This window comes from Microcaecilia unicolor, chromosome 5, assembly GCF_901765095.1.
Source record: "Microcaecilia unicolor chromosome 5, aMicUni1.1, whole genome shotgun sequence".
In the NCBI taxonomy this organism is placed as follows: domain Eukaryota; kingdom Metazoa; phylum Chordata; class Amphibia; order Gymnophiona; family Siphonopidae; genus Microcaecilia; species Microcaecilia unicolor.
In genome coordinates this window covers 78,250,321-78,266,340 of record NC_044035.1, presented here as the reverse complement: position 1 = coordinate 78,266,340, position 16,020 = coordinate 78,250,321, and the positions used below count along the sequence as shown (strand labels likewise).

At 44.3% G+C, this 16,020-nt stretch overlaps 1 protein-coding gene across 3 annotated transcripts in view; it reads left to right on the top strand.

The window, feature by feature from the left end:
• IDE (insulin degrading enzyme) overlaps window positions 1-16,020 on the top strand; it is a 441,269-nt gene that overhangs the window by 231,736 nt on the left and 193,513 nt on the right. For all 3 annotated transcript variants that reach the window (XM_030203006.1, XM_030203005.1, XM_030203004.1), the window contains exon 13: window positions 11,616-11,738. In XM_030203006.1, coding sequence (XP_030058866.1) covers window positions 11,616-11,738 — 123 coding nt within the window. The remainder of the gene's footprint in view (window positions 1-11,615; window positions 11,739-16,020) is intronic.

Sequence of the window (16,020 nt, the reverse complement as noted above, 5' to 3'; positions counted from 1 at the left end):
TAAGCCTTAGTAGCCCATGCTCCCTATACTAAATTGCATCATAACAGAGTAGTCCTCCGTACGCACCCTAAGTTCTTGCCGAAGGTGGTGTCTGAGTTCCATCTGAACCAGTCAGTTGTCTTGCCAACATTCTTCCCCCGTCCTCATACCCGTCCTGCTGAACGTCAGTTGCATACATTGGACTGCAAGAGAGCATTGGCCTTTTATGTGGAGCGGACAAGCCCTTTCAGACAGTCCTCCCAAATGTTTGTTTCTTTCGATCCCAACAGGAAGGGAGTTGCTGTTGGGAAACGCACCATTTCCAATTGGCAAGCAGATTGCATTTCTTTCACTTATGCCCAGGCTGGGCTGACTCTTGAAGGTCATGTCACGGCTCATAGTATTAGAGCCATGGCAGCGTCAGTGGCCCACTTGAAGTCAGCCACTATAGAAGAGATTTGCAAGGCTGCGGTGTAGTCATCAGTCCACACATTCACCTCTCATTACTGCCTTCAGCAGGATTTCCGACGCGACAGTCGGTTTGGGCAGACAGTGCTGCAGAATCTGTTCGGGGTCTAGAATCCAACTCCACCCCCCTAGGCCCATTTTTATTCTGTTCCAGGCTGCACTCTCAGCTGTTTCTTCGTAGGTCAGTCTTTATGTCCTCGCCGTTGCGAGGCCCAATTGACCATTGTTTTGAGTGAGCCTGGGGGCTAGGGATACCCCACATGTGAGAACAAGCAGCCTGCTTGTCCTCGGAGAAAGCGAAGATACTTACCTGTAGCAGGTATTCTCCGAGGACAGCAGGCTGATTGTTCTCACCAACCCGCCCACCTCACCTTTGGAGTTGTTGTTTTATTCTTTATTTGCTTTTGATATAACTGAGGCAGGAACAGACGCTCGCGGGCAGGAAAATGACTGCGCATGCGCAGTGCGTCCGTCCCGTGCTCTTCTGGCTGTCGCAAAGTTTTCTGGATTTTACTGGAAAAATCTCTGTTCCTGGGGCCGCCGTGGACGCCAACCCACATGTGAGAACAATCAGCCTGCTGTCCTAGGAGAATACCTGCTACAGGTAAGTATCTTCGCTTTTCTGCTATTGTGCTGCTTTGCAAAATTCTTCAAATGCTAGTGCTTTTTTCACATTCTGATGCCTAAAAAGTGCCATTTCAAATGCTCTTGAAGTAGAAATTAGTTTCACTGTTCTATGTATCTACACTTTCAATGTGAAAACATTTTTGGTTCATTTTGGATTTTGGGCCTTTTTCTTAGTTTAAGGATTTTTTGGGGTTGTTTCACATGTTTGTTTAACAAGAAACTTTTTTAACATATTAGATCTTTTTAATGATTGCAAATTAACTTTAAAGTTCACATGTTAATTTGTAGGTTAACATACATTAAATCAATTTTGTGTGCATTATGTTTTAACTAGGAAATCCTTCTATGTTTTGCATACCGTGTTCTCTATTCAAAAGTTTGTTTTTGTTTTTTTAACATCAAGGCCCTTCATGCTCTAACTCGTACACTAATTCTCTCATTCATAGATTACTGTGTAGTGCGTCTATCCAGACTTAAAAGTATCTCATATAAAAGACTACAGCTAGTCCAGAATGCAGCTGTGAGACTCCTTAGTGGATCAAGAACATATGATCATGTGACTCCTCTTCAGAAGGAGCAGCATTGGCTCTCTGTCTCATACAGGACATCCTAGAAGATTGCCGTTTTGGCTCATAGAATTTTCTACTTGGGTTTGCCCCTGATATTGCCTAGTCTCCTTATTCCCAATGTGCCAACATGAACTCTTTGCTCATCCACCCATAATTTGCTGGTTGTTTCAACTTAAAATAAGATCTGCTTGAGATCCTTTGGTGCAATTCCTTTAGTGTATTGGTCTCTACTCTATGGGACAGTTTGCCATTGGACCTCAGATTAGATTTGTCATATAAAGGTTTAAATCTTCTCTGAAGACTCACTGTTTTAGATTGTGTTTCAAACGCAAGACAAGCACCAAACACCAGGATTGTTATGATTTCTTTTTGCTGGGTGGATTGGTGTGGAGATTGAGCACTGGTTTCCTCTCTCGATCTATTTGTTACTTACTTTTTCCTTTCTATTCCTTTCCCTCTGTATTATTACAACTATTGTCACATCCATACGGTAGTTTTATCTGTATTATTGATTGTCTTTGTTTAATTTTATCATTATAAATCACATAGATATTTTGACTGATGGGCAGCATATCAAATCCAAAAAATAAATAAGTTCATAAACCATTTTTAAGTAGACTTGGAGAAATCTACATTTGTCCCTGGGAATAAGCAAATGGCATCTAGCTATTTTTTGGGATCCTGTCAGGTATTTATGACCTGGATTGGCCACTGTGGATACAGAATACTGGTATAATCAACGTATTCACAAGGCACACACAAAATCTTAAACAATGAAGGGAGTAGTTCAATCGATTATCTCATTATACTCAGCTTCAATATCCTCTTAATAATAGCATGGTCTAGTTCAAGTTTTTTAATAGGATCATCAGATTCACTTAACTACCTCAATAATGGCTTAAGTGAGCCAGGCACAAATCAGAGGTGTTATCGTAATCCTCATCGACCCTTATTATTTACTTATTTACTTATATTTTTCAAGAATTTTTTCTCTCTCTCCTTTTTTTCTCATAGCTATACGTTAAGTTTAATATCTATTTAATTTTTGTACTTAGCTTTAGGCTTTTAAGCTTCTGCTTATATAGTGGAGACCTGGATTCACCGACATAGATCCATGTTTCGCAATGCGCTGTGTCAAAAAACCGCCTGAAGATAACAGGAGACTACCTTGACACAGCACAATGGAGTGAGTCCCTCGCTCCACAAGTTCTTTTTAGCTTGAAATAAGCTCCGGACTGGGCAACGCGGGTCACGTTACCCAATTGTGAGAATATAAGACCTGCTGTCCTCGGAGAATACCTGCTTTGGGTAAATATCTTTTGCTATTTCTGAACACTATAATTTCTCTACTGGGTTCTATCAAAGAAAATATTTGTAAACAGAATCAGATATCCCAAAGCCAGAGGTGCACAAAGAAGGTGAAAAGAGCTGTTTAAAAAAAAAAAGGACCCCCCCCCCCCCCCTGAAAAAAAAAAACCAGACACACAAAAAAAATGTATTAGCAAAGGGGATTAGTGTCATTAGAAAACAAAATAAGTCTTTCAAAAATTTTCCTTAGTATATTTTTAAATATTTTACTGTTGGACAAAATGCTTCTAAATACTAATATATCAACAATAATGAATCTGTCCATATTGTGGGGGTCAATTTTGACTCTAAACTTACATGTAAACCACAAATTGATGCTGTTGCCATTCCTCTTTCTTTGCATTGCACAGAATTCAATCAGTTTGTCCTTTTCGTATCTTCTATTCGTTCTCTTGTTCTTGCTATGGTGATCTCTGGAATTGATTACTGCAACTCACTCTAAGCTGGTCTATCTCTATACTCTATTAAGCACCTTCAACTGATTCAATCCACAGCTATTAAATGTATCCATCGTGCACACCTTTTCGTTCACGTCACCTTCCTCTTTAAACTCGAACAGTGGGTCCCTGTCTCAATTAGGATCTGTTTTAAAATGCTGATGCTTGTCTTTAAGAATCGATCTGCTAAAGCTTCAGTTTATCCAAACTATTGGTTCCTTATTGTCCCGCTCAGTGTCTCTGCTCCTCATCTGATAATCTCTTCTATGTACCATCCCCATCAACTCTTCATCTCTCACTTTCTCGAGACACTGCTTTATCTGGGTCCTAAACTGTGAAATTTGTTGCCTTCTTCCCTGAGGACACCTAAGCCTCTACAATCATTTATGTCCCTTCTGAAAACTCACCTATTTTTTTAAATCCTTTATTTAGGGCATAGGTTCATCTACAGCTTTTTCAGTTTGTTACGCACCTTCCTCTGTCTTCCCTTTGATCCCTTTCATCTGTTCCTTATCCCTGGGCCTGCTTCATCAGTACTGTTCTGTTTTTAAGTCATGGTGTATATCGCTTAGTTGCCTATCCAGGCTCAATTTTGTGGTATATCAAAAATACAAAATAAATAAAATCATGTTAGTCCTGATCTTCCTTTTAATGAAATTAATAATGCTAATATAAATAATCTATTCATAGGTAAGATTGAGTCAGTCAGTCACATAAAGTAAGAGTGCTGTCATCCTATGTTGCTAGAATAGAACAGCTCTCCTAGAGTTCAGAATTTGTGCCCCAAATCTCATGAGCAAATGCGGGTGCTAGAAACCATTAGCGCTGTACTAGCGCCAGCATTTGCTACTGCCAAATGCTCAGAGCCGGCAAGTGTGTGAAATAATGAGCTCATAGACTCTGAGCATGCTTCTTTTTGCTTCACGTGTCCACATTACTGGAATGCTCTGCTGTCACCGTTAAAAGAGACAACCGATCACAGTCTGTTCAAGAAATCCCTAAAGACCTACCTGTGTGATTGGTCTTACTCATCTGCTGCTTGATCTTCTGCACCCCCACATTCTTTTCCCCTGCTGTTTCCCTCTCTTCCCCTCATCTACTTTATACTGTGATTTGCACTAGAATTATTATGTTGCACTTCCTCAAATGTTGTAAGCCACATAGAGCCTGCCTTGATGGGATAGAAATGTTCACAATAAATAAATTACCCATTCCTCCCCAATGCTTAGTGGGCAGCGCGGCAAACCCTCTGCCAGCTCGGAGTTGGCGTTAGGGTTGTGCCAAACAGGGGAGGAATAGGAAATGGCCTTGTCAAATCTAAGCGCTGGTGGTCCAGTGGACCCTACCCCAGACACTAGTCCTGGTGGTCCAGTGGGACCTTAGACCCACCCGCAAAGACATGAGGGTCTGGTGGACCCAAGCCCCCCCCCCTCCTAAAGGCATAACCCCCACCGCTGAAAAATAACACCCTGGTGGACTAGCGGGATTCCTGGTCAGGACCCCGACCACCCCCCCCCCCCCCCCACACACACACACACACATGAGGGGTAGCCCTGGTGGTATAGTGGTGCCCCCCAACCCCTCTCCTACCTTCGGAGAAGGAGGGGGACTAGGACTCCTTCCTGCTGGGTGCCTGCTCAAAATGGTGACGGATTTCAAGAATGTGTTGGGATAAACACAGAGGAACAGTATATAGAAAAGGATGAAGTCTAATAAATCAAACGTTTAAATGACCTCATAACTGAATTGAGCTTTGATCGCAGCTTCAGAGTTTGGAAAGTAAGCCCAATTCCAAACAGACTTTTATGCTTAGGGTCCCATAAATAGCAAAAACAGATCAGGATCAAGGCTGGAGTGGACTTTGACAGCAACTCCAATAGTTGGGAAGTAGGACCGGCGGCAGGCAGACTTCTATGGTCTGTTTCCCAAAATTGGCGGGAAGAGATAGAGATTAATGAAGACGTGGAACCTGTGCAGAGTGCCAGATTCAACTTTGACCACCTTTTTGGGCAGACTAGATGGACTGTACAGGTCTTTATCTGCTGACCTTGGCTATGTTACTAAGTTACATCCCTTCAATTGTCCATGGGTGATTCTGGGGTCCTTCTGGCTTCCAGAAAAGATTTCACTAAGACGTGGTGTTTGATCTGGATAGCACCTATGGATATCTAGAGCAAAACAGTGTTATACTTTCCAATGGAAGAGGTTTGCTGTCTGGTTTGAGGACAAGGCCCTAAATCCTTTCCTTGCCCTAAACTGCTTGAATATCTTCTAAACCTCTCTGAGTCTGGTGTAAAAACCAACTCTGTAAGGGTCCACCTCAGTGCAGTTGGTGCATTCCATCACCATGTAGAGGGTAAGCCCATTTCTGTATGACCTCTAGTTGTTAGTTTTTTGTAAGGCTTGCTTCTGAGAAAGCCTCTCATGTCATGGGACATCAAATTCATCCTTTCCCAGCTGGTGAAAGCTCCTTTTTTGCCACTTCATTCATGTATCTGAAGTATCTGCCTGGGATGGTCTTATTTTTGGTGATGGTTACTTCAGCATACAGTCAGTGAGCTACAGGCTTTAGTTGAAAAGTGTGTCTGGAATTGGGCTTACTTTCCAATCACTTCCACGAGATTTCATCATAACAGAATAGTTCTCCATACCCTCCTAAGGTGTAGTGTCAAATTTCCACCGTAACCAATCAGTCGTTAGGCCAACAGTTTTTCCCAAAACCTCATGCCCATCATGATGAAAGTGCACTACACACCTTTGACTGCAAGCAAGCCTTAATTAGAGCGGACTAAAGCCCATAAACAATCCACACAGCTTTTTGTTTCTTTTGACCCAAGTTGAATAGGGACAGCTTACCTTGTCCACATCTCACTACTGTTTGGAACAGAATACCTGACATGACAGCTTGTTCGGTCAGGCAGTCCAGCAGAATTTGTTTGGAGTCTAGAATCCAACTCCACTCTTCTTTTTTTTTTTTTTTAAATGTATGTTTATTATTTCACATAAACAAGTTCAATACAATATCCAAGACTTCAACTCAATGTACAGTCCAAATGCGCTGTTGATAACAAATGCTACACAACTCCAACTCCACTCTTCTAAGCCTATTCATTTATGTTCTAGGCTGTACCTTCACAACAGAGAATTTTCGTGTTTTTTGTTTTTGTTTTGTTTTTTTAAGAATTATTGGTTCTAATTGGTCTTGCTGTTGCTAGTCACTGTTGACTGTTTGTTGTTTGTGGTGAGCCTGATAGCTAAGGTTTCCCATCTGTACTAATCTTCTATCCTACTTGTCCTCAGAGAAAAAAAACTTAGATTGTGAGCCCTCTAGGGACAGAGAAAGTACCTGCATACAGTGCTGCATACGTCTAGTAATGCTATAGAAATGATTAGTAGTAGTAGTAGAAAGTAATGTTACTCACCTGTAGCAGGTGTTCTCCGAGGACAGCAGGTCATAGATTACCATGTGCTTCCCACCTCCCCTAGAAGTTGTATTCTCTATGCTTTGTATTCTTTTTGCTTTTTTTATCCAACTGTGAGGGTCTTGCACAAGTCGGGTGAGCAGGAAAGGCACGCTTGCATGTATGATCAGGCCTGCCAAAGGCTTCGGGAAGCGTCTGAATGCTGAGTAGCTTCTGAATGCTGAGTAGTGCCCAGTCTGGGGCTTTGTCAGTGACATCACCCATCAGTGGTAATCTATGTCCTGCTGTCTTTGGAGAACACCTACTTCAAGACAGTAAGTTCACTTTATCTGTAGACAGCAAGTCTGATGAGGCGCACAGCCCCGTCATACTCCCCGTTCCTTTTTGAGCTATGGAATTAATTAAAGTAATGAAGAGACTGCTTTGTGCAGAGGGTCACAAATGCTCAGAGGTTTACATGCCATTATGAGTTCTGAAAGAGCTATTCCAGTGACATGCAATGACCACTCCTAGAGGAATTACACAACACATAATTTGTGCCAAATTCCCGTCTTGTGCACCATATGCAGAATTCAGCGCTTCAGCACGGGATTCTGTACAGGGCCCAAGGCAATGCAGCAGCTCGCTCCCTGAAATCTCTTCTGCTCCCAGCAAGTCTAGTTTGTCTCATTCATTTCCTCTGAGCCCCCTCCTTCTCTGCCACTCTACACAAGTGGAGGAGCAGAGCGGCTGTATGTCCGGCTGTGTTCTGCTCATCTACTGTGCCAGTTCTTACTGCTGAGTTTGATGGTGTTTGCATGATTCAAATTCAGCAGCGAGAACCAGCGCAGCAGATGAACAGAAGCACGGTCTGACTACAGCTGCTTTCCTCCTGCTCTTCCACTTGTGTTGAGTACTGGGGAAGGGAGGGGTCCAGAGGAAATGAACAAAATAAACTGGGCTGTGCACACTAGGGGCAGGGGAGAGCTCAGGAGGCGAGGGGCAAAAGAAGATGAAAGAGGGAAGCTGAGAAGGGAGTACTGTATTAGGGGGCAAGTAGAAGGGAGAGCAATCTGGGGGTACCATGGTTGAAATATGGGGATACCATGGGAGGGGGGGAAGAGAGTTGGGTTTAGGTGTATGTATGTGCCAAAGGGATGGGGAGAGAAAGGGCTAGGGAGGTGTGGAGAAAGTATGGAGTGGGGATGGGATTTCAGAAAGCTATGATGTGTGAGTGCTGGAGAGGTTGAGAAAACTCAGGTGGAATGTGCATCTAGGTGGGGGCAAAGATAAGACTGAAAACTTTGGTGGAGTATGTGCTGAGGATTTGTGTGTTTACTAGTGAAAGGTGTGAGAGAGAGTTCTGGGTGGCTTTTTTGAGAGGGAGGAGTGGAGGAGCAGCCTAATACGTAGTCTTTCCCCTCCCCTCCCACATGTAGGAATTACTTTTTAAAAAGCCGCAATCTGAATCAAAGACTTCAGTCCCTCCCCAAGCTTCTGGAGTTTTCTCTGTGCTGTAAACTTGCTGTTGTTGGCCAGGTCATTTGTCCCCAAGTGGATTACAACATCAGTATTAGAATCTTTGCTCTCTTCTCGGATCACATTCAGTATTTGGTCGGTACTTCTGGTAGCTGAGGATCCTGGAAGGCATTTCACTACATTGGAACCCTTGAACTCTGTTCCCAAGTTAATGCCTCTGAAAATGGACTCAACTCAAATGTTGTCATTTTCATATTGGTAAACCTGATAGGGTAATGTGACTGACTGACTGAGGGCTCTATCATCGATTATTCACTGATTAGTGACTCACTCATTCTAAGAATACATTCTTATTACACATAATGAGCCACTGATGTAAGAAGAGTTTTATTTGTGAATGATTTTATTCTGAGCTGCTTAGTTGTAAGCGGCATAGAAATTTTTTAATAAATAAATTGAGAAATACTACTATTACTACTACTATTTAGCATTTCTATAGCGCTACAAAGCATACGCAGTGCTGCACCACTTTCTCTCTGTGTGGCGTATCGTCAATTTCCCATTTTGAATGCAGCTCCTTTCAGCCAAGTTCTTGCTTGTGGGTTTGTTTTCCTAGTTTAATATGATTAGGGCATCTGATTTTAAGCTATAATCGAATACGCCTGCAAAAATTATCCTTGTTTTACCATGCTCCAGTGACATTGTTTAACTGCTACTGTCACAGAGCTGGATGACATGATCAGAGTGGGACCTGTTTTCTTGCTGCAAGAATGCAAGCAGCCATAGAGGGAGAAGTCTTGTTTGACTATGAAGGACTAAAGAAGGAGGCAGTGGCCTTGCAGATCGAAAGCTAGAAGAAAATGCAGCTGATTTGGGTCTGATGAGAGGAGGAGAGGTTCCTTTTTTTCCCACCTCTGCCACACTTCAGTGCTGCAGCATGGAAGAGCTGGCCCAAGCAATGCTAGGATCAGAGAGGGGAGGAGCAGAAAGTGCTAGAGTCACTAAAGGGAAGGGGAGTGTATGCTGGGATCAAGCTAGGGAGGGGGCTGTGTAGTGGAATCAAGAAAATATTTGTGTATGAGAGCATTCATTTCCTTCCCTGGCCCTCTGTCCCCCAGAGTGTATATCTGCAGAACAATGAGGGCTATTGAGAGAGAATATACATGGGATTATGAGGAGTATTGAGAAAAAGGTAGTGTGATAGCTGTGGATGTGTGAACATATAAAATACAGAATCCACCTAAAAATGTGCCAAAAATTTAATTTTATGACATGAAACCACAATATGCAATACTTAGATTTTTAGTATCCTTCCAAAGCACCTAATTTGCTTGAAAATAAAACCTAAATTTACAAATTTTAAACACCCAGAATCAGAAGCCCTAAATGTAATTCACAGTAACAAACTATCATGTGAGATTGCTCTTATTAATTTCATTAGATTTGTCAGTTGCATTTGATGTCATAGGTCATAAACTTCTTTTTTGTCTTCAGTCTATTGGGTTACCTGGTCTTACTCTTCCATGGTTCACTTCATTTCTATTTGTGTCTTTTCTGTCTCTAATCAGGGTATCTGTTCTGATGATATTCCTCTTCATTGTGGAGTCCTTCATGGTTCAGTCCTTTCCTCTTCGTTATTAAATATCTTTCTTAACCATTTAGCTCTTTTATTATAAGATCACAATATTTGTTTTTTTACTTCTACGTGGATTATATTCTGATTGTATATCCTACTTCTCCTTTATCTCCCAATCTGACTCCTCTCCAAGATGCACTTTCCATTCTTTCGCAGTGATTAGTTGATCATAAATTAGTTCTTAATCCTTCAAAAAAATTGCTTTTTTAGTATCTGGTTCACTGATTCTTCCTACCACTCCACTTTCTCTATGGGATCTTTTAGTTTCTCCAGTTTCTTCTTTTGTTATCTAGGTGTCATTGATTCAAAGCTTTCCTTTGATAAACAAATTTCTCAGGTTGTAAAAAAAAGGGGGGGGGGGGGTTGGGGGGATTGTTGTTGTTACACCAGATTCGTTCTGTAAGATTTTATTTGGATTTTGCTTCTATTCACACTCTTCTTCATGCTTTTGTTCTATCATGATTTAATTATTGTAATTCTATCTATGCCGGACTTCCAAAATTTCAGTTGCGGCAGTTACAAACACTTCAAAACACAGCTGCTAGAATTCTTCTCAGGGCTAGATGATTTAATCCAGTTATTCCTCTTATTAGACTTCATTGGTTGCCGTTATCTTATTGTGTGCAGTTCAAAATGCTTCTCCTAACTCATAAAGTTCTTTATGCTGGAGAACCATCTTGCCTGTCTAATGTCACCCCATATACCCTTTTTCGTAATCTTAGATTTTTAGACTCCAGATGTCTTACTCTACCGTCACCTAGACTTGCTTATTTGGAGTCTACTAGATTGTCAGCTTTTTTTTCTTTTTGTCTCCAAGGTTATGGAATGGTCTCCCTCTGGAGATTTAGAATGAATTGTCCTTTGAATAATTTTAAAATTATAATGAAAACTCATTATTTTCAGTTGGCTTTTGGTTTCTAAATGCTGTAGAGCGTCTCCTGTGACGGGCCTAGACGGCTTGTATCTGTACTTGTAGCTTAATTTTAATTTATTTTTAATTTCAATTATATAACACAAAGTACATTACATTTTTTTCATATACTATTGCAGAATGAGTATTTTTCTTTCCTATTTTTATGGCATTCCTTTCATTTTTGTTTTTAACATTTTAAATTTTGTTATTGTAAACCACTTTGATCTTGAAGTAATGGCAGTATATCAAGTCTGAATAAACATAAGACACATGTTTAACAAAGTAATATATGCTGTATGTTAATCAGTGGATAGAAGAATTCTTTTACTTGGTAACAGAAGATAAATTTGCCATATTTGTGGTGATGGTTTTTGGACTGAAAAGAAGTGATGCACCAATCACATCTCCTTAAGATAAGTCGCAATATTTTATATATAGGAATCGTTTCTGAAAAAACAAACAATATATTAAATTTCAAAAAACAGCTATAGTTACAATATGTGGGTACAGAAATAATCCATTATTTTAACACTACTGTAAATATTTCACTTACATATATAGAGCGTTAATACATGGAAAATTACAATGTGCATACTATAAACTTGTCTTTTGAATAGATATTTATGGTGGCATGCTTGGGTTAGAAAATTATGTTTTCATACCTTTTTAATGCCCAAAAGTATGTGTTCTTGTCTACTTCATATTCACACATTAATCTTATATTTTCATTTTCTTTAGAAATGGCAAAAGGCTGATCTCAATGGAAAATTCAAGCTTCCTATGAAGAATGAATTTATTCCAACTAATTTTGACATTTTGCCTTTGGAAAAAGATGCAACTCAATATCCTTCTCTTATCAAGGTAAGCTTCAGTTATCTCCACAGATCATGCCATAGAACCATTTCAAATTATTGGGTATTGATGCTCAGAAATGTTAATGCTTTGATTTTCTAGTAATATGACTTCTGTGAGGACAAGCAGCCCTTCATATTCTCACAGCAGGGTAACATCATCTGATAGATCCCAGTGCACACACTGACTAGTGTGAGAACTTTCCACTAGCATCCCACGACACATGCACTAGTGCCTTTCCATCCACCACGTGGTCTGGGTCCCTTAGTCTTGTTTTTTTCCATGGAGCATGGAGGATGCATTTTGTGTTCTCACAGTGCACTATCACATCATGCCTTGTGTAATATCACATCGTACCTTATGCTATGAGTTTATCTTGTTGGGCAGACTGAATGGACTGTACAGATCTTTATCTGTCATCATCTACTGTGTTACTATCTCGCTCTTTCGCAGTGCCTTCCCGAGCGAGTAATTTTCCTTTTCAAGGCGATTATTTTTCTGTTCTAATGTCCCTTTATTTTAATCAGTTTTTTTGGGTCTTCAGGTTCCCTTAAATTTTCACAGACTGCTAGTCCTGACCAATTTGAACACTGCCCTTTTTTCGGTTCACAATTGTGGAGTTTAATTTGGCCGTGAATCTTTTCTCGATGTCTTAGAAGACCCCTAGTTAGCTTCAAGAGGTGCACCCAATGTAATTGGGTGATTTTTATGATGGACCTGCACTCTTGGTGCATTGTGTGCCATGGGCCTGACCATGAGCATAACTCTTGTTCCATATCATCAAGCTGATCAATCCATAGACTGGTGGGTTGTGTCCATCTACCAGCAGGTGGAGATAGAGAGCAAACTTTTGCCTCCCTATATGTGGTCATGTGCTGCCAGAAACTCCTCAGTATGTTCTCTATCTCAGCAGGTGGTGGTCACACACAGCAGCAGCTCTGGCTAGGCCTCCAAGCCTAATTTTTAGGTTTTGTTGAGTGCCTGGGGTTGAGGGCTCTTTTGAGCAAGTGCAAACCTGGTGGTGCCAGGTCCCTCCTTTTCTCCCCCCTCCCGCTGGCTCCGTTAAAAAAAAAAAAAAAAAAAAAAAAAATTTGAACGTCCTTAAAGGCGTTTATTTCGACGTTTATTTAAGCGTCTATTGCAGCTACTCACTGGGACACCAGGTCGTTACAACTCGGAGCGGACAGCAGGTAATTTTTACCTTTTTATAGCGGGCAGGGGGTTCCCCAATTCTTCTCCTCGTGGCATATGGCGTCGGAGGGCGAGGGTGCAAAGGGTCGCTCCCCGGGTCGCTTGAGCGCTTCTAGAGGGGATGCGGGGGTCTTCAAGCCTGATTCGCCCTTGTTGGGTGACAGTTTCGTGACCGATGAATGTCCCGGTCCTTCCTCCGGCGTGGCGGTTTTTCCCGCCATAAACGCCCATCCCCCGCTCCTCGCCTCCGCCATCTTGGCCGGCCACGCGGCTCGGACGGCTTCTTCTTGGGCCGCCCTTGAGGTTGGAGACATTAATGCCATGAACGCCCTTAATTTGGGCGACGGCACAGAAGCGGCTAAAGTTAAGAGCCGTTCTTCCCGCGCGGCTCCTTCGCGGAGTTTCGCGCCGGACGCCATTTTGGATGCGCAGCATGTCTCTCCCCCGCTATTGCGAGCGCCGGTTGAGGGTGCGTCTAGGGCTGTTGCCCAGACTGCGGAAGTGCACAGTCTGGGGGGTTTCTCCCCCGAGTTTGTTTTGCTGCTGCATCAGGCCTTCCTCATGCACAACGCTGCCCCTGCTCCCTCGTCTGGTAAAGAGGTTGAGGTTCCCAGAGGTAAACGCCCTCGGGTTGATTCCCAGGCCTTGGAGGAATTTGTCTCCTCCGATGTAGATGAGGGCAGCGTGTCTGAGGTCTCCCAACGGTCCTTTGCGGATTCCTTGGAGGAGACGGATCCCCGCTCGTATGGAGTGGATGACCCCTCTGCAGCGCGGCTTTTTAGCCCAGAGGATTTGCCCAACCTGTTGTTACAGGCCATGGACACTTTGAAGATTTCCTCTCCGGAGGACGTCTCTCCCTCAGCCCCTGTTGGCTCTGCCATTATGCTGGGGACGAAGCGCCCGCCTAGAACCTTCCACGTGCATGATGCCATGCACACCTTAATTTCGGCTCAATGGGATGTCCCAGAAGCGAGCCTTAAAGTGGCTAGGGCTATGTCCCGCCTCTATCCTTTGGCTGTGAGTGAACGTGAGGCCTATCTGTGGCCTACCGTGGATTCTTTAATCACTGCGGTGACTAAGAAAACGGCGTTGCCGGTGGAAGGTGGCACGGCCCTAAAGGACGCCCAAGACAGAAGATTGGAGGCGGCCTTAAGGTCGTCCTTTGAGGCGGCTGCTTTAAGTTTGCAGGCCTCAGTTTGCGGCTCCTATGTGGCCACGGCGTGCCTGACTATGGTGCAGCGGGCTTCCCCCTCGGATCATTCCTTGAGGGCTGATTGGCCGGCCCTGGAATCGGGCTTAGCCTATTTGGCAGACTTGCTGTATGATGTCTTGAGGGCCTCAGCGAAAGGCATGGCTCAGACAATCTCTGCGCGGCGGTGGCTTTGGCTGAAACATTGGTCTGCTGACCACGCCTCTAAATCCCGCCTGGCTAGGTTGCCTTTTAAAGGCAAGCTGCTCTTTGGGGTCGAGCTGGACAAAATCGTGACCGATCTCGGCACGTCTAAGGGCAAGAAATTACCAGAGGTCAGGGCTCGGGCTAGTACTCGTCCCGGTACCTCCAGAGGACGGTTGCAGGAAGCCCGTCGGTACCGCCCGGGCAAGTCGGGTTCCTCTGCCCCCTCTTCCTTCAAGAGGAATTTCTCCCCCAAGCAGCATTCCTTTCGCAGAGACCGCCGTCCCGGAGGTGCTCCCTCCGGTCCTCCCCCAGGGTCTCGTACCCAATGACGGGGTCTTGGTCCACGCCCCAGTGCAGATTGGAGGACGGCTGTCCTCGTTTCTGGGCGAGTGGACCACAATAACTTCAGACGCGTGGGTGCTGGAAGTCATCAGAGACGGCTACAAAGTAGAGTTCTGCCGACCCTTAAAAGACGGGTTTGTACTCTCTCCCTGCAAGTCTCCGGTCAAAGCTGTGGCAGTGCAGCAGACCTTGGACAATCTGATCCGCCTGGGCGCGGTCGTTCCGGTGCCAGAAAGTCAGCTTGGCAAGGGACGTTACTCCATTTACTTTGTGGTACCAAAGAAAGGAGGTTCTGTCCGGCCTATCCTCGACCTCAAAGGGGTCAATCGGGCCTTGAAAGTGCGGCACTTTCGCATGGAGACTCTCCGCTCTGTTATAGCGGCAGTGAAGGCAGGAGAGTTCCTGGCATCCTTGGACATCAAGGAAGCGTACCTGCATATTCCCATCTGGCCTCCTCATCAACGCTTTCTGCGTTTTGCAGTCCTGGGACGACACTTCCAGTTCAGAGCCCTCCCTTTCGGGTTGGCTACTGCTCCGCGGACCTTTTCCAAAGTAATGGTGGTCATCGCGGCCTTCCTACGAAAGGAAGGGGTACAAGTCCATCCTTATCTGGACGACTGGTTGATCCGAGCCCCCTCTTATGCAGAGTGCGGCAAAGCTGTGGACCGGGTAGTTGCTCTTTTGAGCTCCCTGGGATGGATCATCAACTGGGAGAAGAGCCAGCTGCGCCCGACTCAGTCCCTGGAGTACCTGGGAGTTCGATTCGACACCCAAGTGGGCAGAGTGTTCCTGCCAGACAATCGGATTGTCAAACTTCAGGCTCAGGTGGACCAGTTCCTAGTAGCCTCTCCCCTTCGGGCTTGGGACTATGTGCAGCTGTTGGGCTCTATGACGGCCATGATGGAAGTTGTGCCCTGGGCCAGGGCTCATATGAGACCACTTCAACACTCTTTGCTGCAGCGCTGGACTCCGATGTCGGAGGATTATGCTGTGCGCCTTCCCTTGGACCCAGCAGTGCGCAAGGCGCTGAGCTGGTGGATGCAGACAGACAAGTTGTCTGCGGGAATGCCTCTGGTGACCCCAGAGTGGATTGTCGTCACGACGGACGCCTCGTTGTCGGGCTGGGGAGCCCACTGCTTGGGAAGGACAGCGCAGGGGCTCTGGTCTCCTGCAGAGGCAAAGTGGTCTATCAACCTCCTGGAACTCAGAGCCATTCGGTTGGCGCTTTTGGAGTTCATCCCGGTACTGGTGTTGAAGCCTGTACGGGTCCTGTAGGACAATGCCACGGCTGTGGCCTATGTCAACCGCCAGGGAGGTACCAAGAGCGCCCCTCTAGCCAAGGAGGCTATGAATCTTTGCCAG